At 39.0% G+C, this 13,205-nt stretch overlaps 1 protein-coding gene across 1 annotated transcript; it reads right to left on the bottom strand.

The window, feature by feature from the left end:
- Nucleotides 1–7,580: 7,580 nt before the first annotated feature.
- On the bottom strand, nt 7,581–12,841 carry LOC107816179 (transcription factor E2FA). Its single transcript, XM_075233690.1, has 14 exons — nt 12,370–12,841; nt 11,147–11,339; nt 10,978–11,028; nt 10,783–10,868; nt 10,622–10,710; nt 10,450–10,504; nt 10,192–10,244; nt 10,060–10,110; nt 9,917–9,965; nt 9,727–9,792; nt 9,574–9,650; nt 9,218–9,449; nt 8,664–8,730; nt 7,581–8,586 (listed from the first exon to the last, which is right to left on the bottom strand). The coding sequence occupies exons 1-14, from the start codon at nt 12,625–12,627 to the stop codon at nt 8,459–8,461; spliced, it is 1,455 nt and encodes a 484-aa protein (XP_075089791.1). The 5' UTR covers nt 12,628–12,841; the 3' UTR covers nt 7,581–8,458.
- Between the last annotated feature and the right edge of the window lie 364 nt (nt 12,842–13,205).

Here is a 13,205-nt window from a genome sequence, read left to right as displayed (position 1 = left end):
TTCTATATGGGATAGATTCATAGAATTTTGTTTGGTTGTTGTATCTGTTATGCGTGCTCGATAGTTCTATACTTGGGTTTTCCTTTCCATATTTGTAATGGTCGAGTTGTGGGTTGTTTGGAGTATGGATTGGGTGTATGAGATTTTAGATGGTGTTTGATGTGTATTGCCAATCGAGCAGCTTGTACTGGGTGAGATGAGGTTGGAATCAGTGCAATCCGATTAGTATAATGTATGTTTGGCAAAGGAATGTTACTAATCAGCTCAGAATGTGGCAATGGTTCGTGTCGAGCGAAAGAACTCCATAATTTATTGATTTTATGGGTGGTTATAAGATTTTGTACATCTCTTTCTTCATTGCAATATTGTGAGGATTGGAACAGGATTTTTATGTGTCATGAGGTATATTACTAGTACCGGGTTCTCTAGTGAGCAACTATTATGATTTAAAGATATTGTTGTAGGCACATGAGTTATGTGTGGCATCATGTGGTTATATCTTAGGTGTATAATTATGCTTTGAAATGAATTGTTGGGGTTGATACAGTGTATGTATGTAAGAATCGGATCTGATAGGGAATTTCGGATGTTGGAATTTGGTTCTAAGGATTGAGGGCAAAGGTCGCAGGAAGGATCTTCAGTCGGAGGTGTGCTGATATGCTTATACGGATTGAGGTAACATGGGTGTGTGCATGTGGGAGCTTATACAGTTATTTGGCAGCTTGGGAATGACTCTTGGCACGTTCGAGGACGAACATATGTTTAAGTAGGGGAGAATATACCGACCCGATGAGTTTTCACATGTAGTTTGACGATTTGAGACCTTGAGTAGCTTCACTTTATGCATTATGACTTGCATGTGTAGTTGGTTTTGATTTTCGAGAAGTTCAGAGTTGATTTGGAAGAATAATTCTCAGTTTGAAAACTTTAAGTTGGAAGAGTTGACCAAAATTTGACTTTGCATTAACGATGTCGGAATCAGGATTTAAAGGTCCCTATAGGTTTGTAAGGTGAATTAGGACTTGATAGTATGTTCCGATTAAGTATCGGGTGGTCCGAGAGCAATTCAGGGCTTATAGTCGGAAGTTTGCATTTTGAAGATTCTTGAATTTGCCAAGTTTGACTTAGAGCGGACTTTGGTGTTATCGGACTTGGGGTGATATTCTGGGACCTTGGATAAGTACATTTAGTTGATTGGAACTTGTGTGTGAAGTTTAGTTGTGATTTGAAATGTCCAAGTGTGATTCAGACGTGTTTGGCGAAGTGTGAAGGTTTGAAAGTTAAGAGAAGGATTTTGATCGTCGATTCTTGGTTTTGATGTTATTCGTGGCATTTCGAGCACTTGCATTAGTTTGGATAAGGTATTGGGACTGGCTTGTATGATTGGACGGGGTCCCGGGGGCCTCGGGTGTGTTTCAGGGTTATTTCGGACCATGTCTGAGTGCTTTGCTGGTTGCTGGTTTTGACTTTGTTCTTCGCGAACTGGTGAGAAGCATGCATTTGCGATGAAGGATTTGTGTGCAGGTGGTCGTATGTGCTTTGCGTTAGCGATGGATGATTCATGTTTGGGAAGGCTTGAGGCGGTGGTACTCCGTGTTCGCGACATGGAGGTCGTGTTCGCGATAAAGAAGATGGAGCTAGAGGCTGGCCTTCGCGTTTGTGACGGCATGGTCGCGTTTGCATAAGGTTGGCCTGGTAAGGCTTCGCGTTCGCGGGCCTACCCCATGATTGCAAAGAAGGTTTTGGAGAAGAAGTTTATTTGTGCTTCACTAATACGAGGCACATGCCGCGTTCGCGAAGGGTAATGCCTGGGTAGTGTATAAGTTAGCAAATCAGGACTTAGCTCATTTTCATCTCATTTTCTCATTTGGAGCCGATTATGGGGCGATTTTGAAGAGCCATTTCACCCACCTAATGAGGGTAAGTGTTTCAAACCCACTTTTGATTATATTTCATGAACATGTATGAATTTAGGCTTGTAAATTCATGAATTTGAGGTTAAAATTGTGGAATTTTGAAAGAAAACCTAGAAATGATATTTTTGAGTTTTGACCACGAAATTAGACATTGAATTGGGAATAAATTATATATTTGAGTTTGTGGTGCTATGGGTAATACTTATCTTTGAGAATTTTTGGACTCCGGGCGCGTTGCCCGGGGGTTGACTTTATTGGCTTTTTGTGTAGAGTTGAGAATTATTTCTAATTGTTAAATTATGAGAATTTGAGTATATTTTGATTGGTTTGCACGTTCTTTGGCTAGTTTCGGATCATTAGACATTGGCTTGAGATGTTAGAGAGGCGTTGGATCTGATTATCGAATTTTGGAGTAAGGTAAGTATCTTGCCTAGGCTTGGATTGAGGGTATTTTATGTATGGCATGATACTTGTTATGAGTTGGAGTGTCGTATATACGACGTGACGTGCGTATATGCGTGCACCGTGATTTTCATTATCCGAGTAAATTTTAGACTATTGTATGCCTTATTTCCTAGCATGCCTCTTTGATTCCGTGTTTTATTTACTTGAATGATTGTGTGAGCTATTATTCATGCTATAAATCATGTCTAGGCTATTTGCTTGACTGTTTGAGATGATAGGGCTATTTTCCATGATCGAGCTATTTGCCTTAGCTGTAGTCATATTTTCAGTCATGATATTATATCCTCATGTTATATCTATGTCTCTTATGTCTCTTCGCACATTTTATATATTATCTCAATTATTATTGGTGTCCTCGTGTGGCACGAGGTTGAGCTGAGTTGTGGCACAATGGTACATTCCGTGCAGTATTTTGATTATCGGTACTGTGAGGTGTTTGCATATTGAGACTTGAGAAGATTGATGACTGATTTGGGCCGTTGATCCATATTGATATTATTGTGAGGCGACACTTGCGTTGCGGCCCCATACCGGGCTAAGAGATATTGTTGAGTGACGATGTTGCATTGAGGCCCCATGTGGGCTGAGTAATATTGTTTGTGAGGCGATGCTTGCGTCGAGGCCCTATATTGGGCTGAATGGTATTGATTATGAGGCGATGCTCGTCGAGGCCCCATATTGGGCTTTACGTTACTGATCATGGACTTTGATCTGATTAGCACTTGGGCTTGGATATGCCCCTCCGAAGTCAGGGAATCACCTGAGAGCGAGGCACATTTAGTTGTGCTTGGTAAGGCGATAGCGTATCGAGGCACCTGTACAGTGCTGAGTGTGTGTGATGATTCTGGGCATTTTTCTAGGCACCAGGATAGTGCTAAGAGTGTGACTGAGAAGTACTTGTACATGATACCAGGTTATCACAGTGATGTTGTCGTATTGGGCTTACATTCTGGTCACACTGGCACAGAGATGCACTTATTTCCTTGTGTTAATTGATATTTATGCCTTGATTGATATATATTTGAACATGTCTACATTTTCTCGTATTTTAGATCGATATAAACATGTTACTACCTGTGATGCTTTTCTGTACATATCATTATTTTGCTATTATCTTTGTTATTGATTATTGGAAGCAAGTTGTGGATTGGCCTACCTCGTAACATACTTTCTCCGATGTTAGGCTTGATCCTTATTGAGTACATGGGATCGGTTGTACTCACACTACACCATGTACTTAGTGTGCAGATTCAGGTATTGCGGGTAGCAACGATCGTTAGGAGCTGTCGTTATATTTTTGTCAGAGATTTTAAGGTAGCTCTATTGTTTCTTGCTCGCAGGCCTTGAAGTTCTCTTCTATCTTTACTGTTACTGTTATGTATTTCGGACACTATTGTATTTTCATTCAGACCTTGCATTTCGTACTCTGTAGAGATCATGTACTTAGTGACACCAGATTTTGGGGTGGATTTCAGTTATATTTTCATTTTAGTATTTATGTTATAGCGCAAAGTTTGAGGTTATTTCTTACTATTGTTAGAGTTGATTTCCGCATTACTGTTGTTGGCTTGCCAAGCGGTGTTAAGCGCCATCACGGTCATTTGGTGGGTCTGGGTCGTAACAAAACTTCTCCGAGAATAACTACGAAAACTGAGCCCATGTGAGAGGAGGTGATCCCGCTGGCCTGCCCTGCTCGTACATCTGCCACCACCTCTTGGCAGAACCATGCATCTGAAATACTATGAGATCTACTCCATTGGACTCCACTATCCACATGTTGTGCAAAATCTCATGGCAACGGTCTAAGAAGTCCTAGGCATCCTCGGAAGGTGTACCACTAAAGTGAGGGGGAAATAAATTGGTGAACTTGTCCAACCTCTTCAACTCATCAGCTGACATCGCGCGTCTCTCTCTGGGTTGTGTAGCAATAGTGGGTCGAACACCCCAACTTGTAGAACTGTTGGGGTCTGATAACCATGAGCCATCTGCTCTGGAGTATGAGTAGCGGGAATTTGAACTCTTCCCTCGGCTGCACTAAGTAGTGTGTGCTCAAATACTCATACATGAATGTAAAATGCATATACATAACAATGATCCATTTCTGAGTGTCGTGTTCATGAAACCTTTACATAAGTCCAACATATTAATGTATGATGATAACTCTATTTTACCTTAATCTGACACCCTCTAAGTGTCCAACAACTCACCAACAAGTTCCGTGCATATGCAAAATGCATTGACTAGCATATGTAAATGATATGCATGAAGGAAACGTGTAAATGCATGAATATGCACAAAGAATCACTTGAATGGCCAAGCTTCCACCTTTATGCTTACTAACTCATCACATCAGATTCTACCTCACAATCAACCAGAAACATGTCAGTTTCTCACAACCTGTGTGTATGCCATCAAGAGAGAAACATGAGAGAGCGACCCTAGGGAGATGGATCTATATCCACATGTGGCACGGACAACTCAAGTGTCAATAATAATAACAATCGAATGGACAACTCATGTGTTTGACGGACAACTCACATGTCAATAATACTATCAACCGTATAGACAACTCATGTGCTGCATGGACAATTCACGTGCCATTAATAATATAAACCGCATGAATAATTCACATGTTTCACGGACAACTCACGTTTCAATAATAATATCAACGGCACGGACACCTTACGTGCTGCACGGACAACTCACGTACCAAATCAACATCATTACCACAAAAATTGTATGGCAGAAACCTCGTTCCATAACCTCCATCCATAACCGAGAGCCATATGCAGGAATATATACATATGAATGACAGATAAGCATATGTAATACACATGGACAGAGAATAACCATGTATGGGTGTATGCATGTGTATAAAGAATGATCCCTAGGTAGGATGTATGTTGATATGTACATATGACTACAGACCCAACAAATAATACATCGTCCAAACAATCATCAAGCCTCCAATAAACATCAAAAGGCAAATCATAGTCTTTAATGTTGGTAAGGAAACTCAAGTTGTCATATATCAATTAAAGGCATAATATAAGAATAACAAGTATATATGTGTGTTCATAATATACGTGTGATTACGTCTAAATCATCTCAATAATTTCAAGAATAGTTCATCATGCTCAAAATAAGGTATCATCAATCTAAGTATTTTCTCTAGCTTAGCTTATTGTTCTCACATAGTCATTCCATCAAGTAAAAGCATAAAACACGTAGAGCCACATAACCAAACAAGGGATAGAGTAATCTAGAATCTACTCCGAGCATGAATAACCATGGTACATGTATATACGCTCGTCACCTTGCATATACATCATCCCTGCATGTAGCAAAACAATAACATTTATTAGGAAAAATTCCCTCAAACTAAAGCTAGGCAAGACGCTTACCTCATCTGGGCTAGTCTTCAACCTCAAATCACGTTAAAACCTCGCTCTAACCATCCAATCACGTGAATCCAAGCCAAACATCATCTAAGAAAGTCAAACAATGCTATAGGAATCAATCCCAATCCATAAAGTTTCGATCTTTGAAGATTCCCAAAAAGTTAATAAAAATTAGCCCAAGCCCGCGTGCATGAAATTCGGAACAAATATCGAAATCCGATTACTATAACCTACCGAGTCCAAATATATGATTAGATTCCAAAATCGAGTCTAAATCGGTACTCGACTCCTCAAAATACCCTCTTTCAAAGTGTAGATAAAACCCCTAAATTTCATCTCAAAATTCCATATTTTGGGTATTAGTAATTCATGTAGATTCTTGAAATAATACCATAAATGAGTGAAAGTCACTTACCGCAAAGTCTTGTGTGGTAATCTCCATGAGAAATTGCCCTCTCCAAGCCTAGGGTCCAAAATATGAGAAATGAGCTCAAAATCCTGAAATACACAACTTATAAAGTCTGTCCAAGGGTACCCTCTGCGACCGCGACAGAGCCCCAGCGATCACGATGCACAAACGTGACCTACCACACTGCCCCACTCGCGAACAAGAAGCTTCAGTCGCGAATTCGATGACCAAAGAACTCCAATGCAGTGCGAACGCGATTCCTCCAACGCGAACGCAAAAGCCAAAGTCCTGCCTACCTGCACACCCTCGCAAAAGCGGACACCTCACGTGAATGCGATGAGTCAGCCTGCCCAACACTATGCGAACTCGGTCCAACAGTTGCGAACGCGAAGAACAAAGCTCCTCCAGCCTACTTCTTCTACGCGAACGTGATACATTACCTGACATCACCAATGCAAACTCAACTGAAATAGTTCGAAACCATCTATAATCACACTCGAGCCCCTTGGGACCCCGTCTAATTATACCAACAAGTCCAAATATATTATCCAAACTTATCCAAAGGCTCAAAACACCACAAATAACATCAAGCCAAGAATCGAAGATCAAATCTTTCTCTTAACTTTCAAACATTCCAACTTCGTCGAACACGTCCGACCCACACTTAGATAATCTGGATCACAATTAAACTTTTCACATAAGTTCCAATCAAGTAGATGAACCTATCCAAGGTCCCAAAACCAAAATAGGATTCCAATAACACAAGTCAACTCCCGGCTAAACTTATGAACTCTCAAATTCTTCAAATTGCCAACTTTCGACAAATAAAGCCAAACCCTCTAGGGACATCCAAATTCATATTCGAACGTGCGCCCAAGTCCAAAATTACCATACAAACCTATTGAAACCATCAAATTCCGATTCTGAGGTCGTTTACTCAAAAGTCAAACCTTGATCAACACTTCAAACTTAAAGCTTCCGAATTGAGAATGACTCTTCCAAATCAACTCTGAACCTCTCGAAAGTCAAAACCTACCATATACGCAAGTTATAATAAATCATATGAAGCTATTAAAGGTCTCAAACCCCCCCGAATGGAATGCTAAAGCTCAAAACGACCGATTGAGTTTTTAACATTTTAGTGCAAATCCAAATTCATATAGGAGTATTGAAATTACTCTATCCTTTTTAGTTATGCTCGTTAATGTGTTGGACAAACTACTACTACATCTCAATAACTAATAAGAGTATAACAATCATCAATATTCATTCGCTCCATTGGTATGCAGTTTCGTTTCAATACTTACTAATTTGTCTTTTTAGATTAACTAAGAATTCTGACACAAGTGCTCTGCATACAAACATGCAAAAGTCTAAACAAACAGAAGATTTTTAGAAAACAACCTAATATGAGTGAGACAATACAAAGAAGTTTTAATCCAACTAATTGATAACACCTATACAAATTTTTTGCTTCCATTTCTTATATTCTTTGCTTAGTCTACTTGGATTTCAAGTAGCTTGCAAGTCTTCACAGCCAACCTTGACCTAATTCTAGGTCAGTAACATTTCCTCTAACAGTTTCAATCATCATAATGTCAAACCTACAAATCGATGGATTTGTAGGTATACAAACATATGAACAAACTATCATCCTCTCATGTTTTCCTTTATTTGAATCACTTGTACTTTCTCAAATATGATCATTTCTAATCTTGTCTTTGTACAAAACAAAGTAAAACAGAATGCTAGGGACCAAAAGGTAGAATTTTTCTCAACAAGGGAAAACCCTTAGTAATGTATCATGATGCACCTTTGAGGACCTGAAATATATGATGGTAATATTAAATTCCAGAAAGAAGATGAGTGTTGAGTTATGAAGACCTGCGAACAGGAAAGGAACTACTGGGGAAGGAAAACTTCTACCTCCCACATAGCCTAAATGCTTGGGAAAAACAAAGACAATGGGGGAGGAGGGTGTTAAGAGCAAGCATTTGATAAATAACCAACATTTCCTTCCCATTCTTTTAACTCCACCTTTTGCACCTTCAGCATGTTCTGTTTGGTTACAAGTATCAACCATGTAAAAGGGGTCAAGCAGATTCCGCAACTGTACAGAGTCTCAGTCCTTGGGCTTTGTATAAGTACACTGTCCAGTTCCCTTGGGGATCTAAGGAGCAAAACAGCAAAAAATAGACGGGTGATTTCTTGTTTCTGACTAAATTAGACTGGAATTTCCAAATTCAGCTTATCCGCGAGAGCCTAACTCATCTTGGTGGCACGTTCATTGGGGTTGGTACATCAGTAACAGCAGACGGAGTATGTGCCCGTGGGGTACCTAGATCAGCTATTCCAAATTCATGGAGCAAGTTTTCCCCATCCCATTCAACTGCAGCTATTATTGAAGTTAAGGGAACTAGGAATTGAACAAACAAGATCTGCAAATGAAAGAAGCCTAACAAACAAGGATACGATCTGCCTCCCACATATTTGTGATGCTAACATGTGCATCTGATAGGAGCCAGTAATCTGCATCATTCTGCAACAAACAAGAAGCATTTATATTTTTACAATTAGCACCAAAATGAAGGAATTCTATTCTATTTTTTATGTAAAGTTATGATGTGTCAAGTATTATACATGAAAATGCAAATAAAGGGGACCCCTTTAGCAGCAATTTTACAAATAAAAACGTGCCAAGCCAAACCAGGCCATCACTACTGAAACTATAATTTCTTCTTTTAGCTGTTTCTCCTCTTTTAAGCAAGCAGTATACTAGTGCGTTTTCTACCACATGGCAACACTACATCTGTCGTGTCTAGAAAGCATAATCAAGAATACCGATTTTACCGTGTAATTGCTGAGCTTTATACAGCTTCTTATTCTGTATAGGCAGTAATCATATTGACTTTGAAACGGGAAGTGAAGAACAATGTTCATTGTTTGCCTTGTTTGGCGCTTAAGCATATCTATCTTAGACCACATCATCTTTTCAAGAAGACCAAGTTCCAGACAAGCACACTTACATCAACATCTGAAGGGACAACCTTCACCATTCCACCACCGTAATCCTGTGAAGTACCAAGATCAGAACTCAATTGATCAACATTTTGTGTTTGTACTTCATTCTCAGTAACACTGTTTGAAAGAGTTGATCTCTCCATGGCCGGATTGTCCTTTGAGCCTGAACTTGAAGCAACTGGGATGGCCATTGATGGTTCAACACTATTCATCTCCTCAAACTTCTCCTCAAATTGACTAATCAATCATGAAGTTCAAAAGGAAAATATCAAATACGAGAGTCAGATAACACTTTTCAAGTGTTAGTATTACGAAGGAAAGAGGACCAGGACATGCTTATGGCTCAAGAAGCCAGCAATACCTGACGAGGTAGACATCAATTGGACCCATTGTGCTTCTGAGTATAATTCTATATCTCCTTTGTGAATAGTCCACAGCCTGCAGAAAAAGCATGTTATTTTACCTATAAGAAATATGTAATATATTTTCTCAGATTTGCTTCCTTTCAACTTACCTCATCAGGATCTGGGACTTCCAGGGTGGTGCCATGAGGAGCTTTAACTGCTATGAGGGTCTCATTCTGCCAGGATTAAAGAGTATAAACTTATTCATAAGTTATTTGAGCAGAGGACACTAAAAATGCAATCATTCTACGACAGATATGAAGTGGTTAAAAAAGAAAACACATAAATTATAAAATGAACCTGAAAGCAGGGTAGGCTCTTTAAATCTTCTTCAGTTACAAAAAGCCATCTAATTCAGTCAGAGTTGAAACTGTTGTTAGCGAAGAGCAAATTATCAATCTAGGTTACAACTATGTATGTGAGGACAGGTACAAGGAAGTTACTTTTGGTTGTCTTCATCTTCACTCATATCCCTTAACTTTTCTTGCAATTCTCTGTAATGATCTAAACATCAGCACGATGATATAGTTCAAGGAAGAAGCATGAACTACTGACTTAGCTGACAAACAACATACCTAACTTGGTCATCCAATCTTCGCTCTTCCATCGAAAGGCTTTCAGTTTCTGCCTGCAGAAATAGCAAGAAACTCACTAGAATGTTTCACTTTCTAATAATACATTACTTCAAGTCGCGGTTCTCATAAAACTGCAGCTCTATTTAAGTGGTGAAAACTGATATAATAGTGCACATCTCCTATACATGGACCATCATAACATAGATGAGAAGGCACTATCTTAACAATCAAATAAGTTAAGGAAACATATCCAAATACCTTTAAAATGGCAGCATCATTATCCACTTCTCCAGGTCTAGAAGCATCAACACCCCTAGAGAGTAATTATGGAATTTGCACATCAGTATAGCTTCAGATGCTTAATGACAAATCATTGCAAGCAGTGTCAAAGTAGAAGATATGTGTTTATATCCAAGCAAAGCTAGCTTACTTCCATTGTATTCTGTTCTTGAGCTTCTTTTCAATAAGACCAATTCCTTCAAGCACATTTGTTATATCATATATCCTTCTTTTCTGCACCTGTAAGATCAGAAAATTACAATCAGATTTTAACAATGCATCGAAAGAACTTCTAGCTAAAAGATACATCACCTCCAAAGTATCTGCAGCCTGGTTAAGATCAAGCATACCATCTTCAGCATGCTTGATCAAGTTGATAAATTTCTTGGTTAGAAGACCTGAACAGAAGACAGTGGCTCAATCTATGGGTTTATTCCACCATAAAGTCACGCTTCCCATAAATAAATTTACAACAAACCAATCCATGGGCAAAAAATCGTTAAATACCCAATGAACTGTCATAACGGCAATTTGCAGGTGTAAGAGGAGAAGGAGAACCTGCAAATTTGCAATCCAAAAGTTGTTAAGAAAATATTTAACCACTGCAACCATGTTAGTAACGTCACAACCTATAGATAGATCAAGAGGAAATAAAATTTGAAATACCAAGCCTCACCAACATTAGAGACAGGAGTTGGAGGTCCAGATTTATTGCTTTTTGTGGCTCTTGACCGTCCATTTGCTCTTCCTCCTTTTCCAGACACTGGCGTTCCAAGTGGACTATTGGCCACATCCGAATACCCAGGATTAGCAGTCCAGTCACTGGACTCAGCTGCTTTATAGCCCATCCCACCCTTCCGCTTTAGTGCCTACATGGGCATAAAGTGTTCAAAGTAGAAATAAGTTACATAAGTGATAAACAAGTAACACATAGCAAATGAGGGGATGATTATGAGAACACTCTCAATTTTCCCTGGGATAAACTTGAGTATCTAGAATAATCTGTTTATCTAAAGGTCCGATTTAGGGTTACTACTCAAAACCAAACTAAAAAGTTCTTGATTTGGGCATATTAAAGTATTATTCAATCTTGTTAAACTTAAAACAATAAAGGTAAAAGGCGGACCGCTGTGTTAAAAGGCTCCCGCCTGGGCAGGGTCAGTTTCATGTAAACAAATTAACCGCTAAGATATTAGCACTAAACCTTACATCTAAAAGAATAAACATATAAAAGGAATAGACATGAATAATAGAGCTTCCGTTTACTAGCGCTAGCTAATTAGAGAACATAAGCAAGAGAGGAGAGCCTAATTGCTACTAAAATGAAGGAGCTAATTTCTGAAGGCGAACCAAAATGCAAATCCTCCCAACTCAATCTCCTCTAGTTCGGGATAAGATTCAAAGACATGAATGACACCAATCATATCCACATACAAGAAAAACAGTAGAAGTTTCATCAGATCAAACCCAGCTATATTGCACGTTCAACTCAGTAACCAAATTGGTCGTCACATGTGCATACACGAATGGCAGAATAGTAGAACTCACAATAAATTCACTAGACTCATTTACTCCTTTTTACCAAATTTATCTAGCAGTGTCCGAAAGTTTTCAGCTAACTAGAGGAAAATGACCTCTTGGGTAAAAAAGAAGCAATTTGCTATAGCATATGGTTTTTTAAGCAAATTTATTAACTTAACCAACTCAATACCAGGCTCCAAACAACAATTCAACCACATAAATTAGCTCAAAGTTTATGCACACAATGAAATGCGAATAATGCAGGTTAACAAGAATTCGAGTAACCACAAAATGCACAAAATAGCAACAATTAAACACAAAATTACGCCATTTTCTCTACATTTTATCAAACCCCATAAAATATCTAATTCAACTCACAGGGGACTTAACAACAATAGCATCAGGCTGTAAAGTAGGGGACCCAATCCGAGAATCAACACCACCAAATCGGTGGTAATCCTCAGGACTAACAAACGGCGGCCTCATAGAAGCAAATGGCAGGTATCGTTTGATCGGCTGGGAGATCTGACTCCTCTCTCCGCCGTTCACGGCGGTGGATGACGACTGAGCAGCCGGTGGCGCCGCCACACCAGTGGGCGGTGCATCTGAACCTGTCATTTTTGTATCAAAAGACATGGAATGGATACCCCTTAAGCTAAAGATTTTTGGGATTGTAAGAAGAGAAGGGTTTTAGAGAAGGGGTAGTGGGTATAGGGGGTGGGTGGTTGGGGTGGAAATGGGGGAAAGGGGTTTTGGAAGGGAAGGAAGAAAGGGAGAAAACGAGGGAAGGGAGGGAATTTTGGTTTTGGATAGATGTGGAGGGAAGAGAAAAAAACATTAACATGCAAAATGTTTTTTTTTCATTTTTGGTTTTTCGTTTTGGCCCTTGGGGTATTACATTGTTTCCAATTTGACCCTTTTGGTTGTATTCATAAAGTTTTTTTAGATTATTTTTCCATTTTTAGAAATGGAAGCTAGAATCTCATGTTTCTAATATGAACAAAAGAAATATTGTAGAACAAAATTTTAAGGGGTTTTCAGCATAATATGTGATGAAAATGCAAATGAAAGTGTTCTTTTAAAGATGTCAAATGCAAAGTTTTAATTATTTTAAGAATAGTATTTCGTCTTGTAAAAGATTTTCTATCCCCTCTTGCTTTAATTATTTTTAGCAGCAATAGTTGTTCATACAAATATGTTGAAGAAGGAAAGAA

The sequence above is a fragment of the Nicotiana tabacum genome, chromosome 2 (genome assembly GCF_000715075.1).
Source record: "Nicotiana tabacum cultivar K326 chromosome 2, ASM71507v2, whole genome shotgun sequence".
NCBI lineage: Eukaryota > Viridiplantae > Streptophyta > Magnoliopsida > Solanales > Solanaceae > Nicotiana > Nicotiana tabacum.
This window is presented reverse-complemented; position numbering and strand designations above follow the sequence as displayed.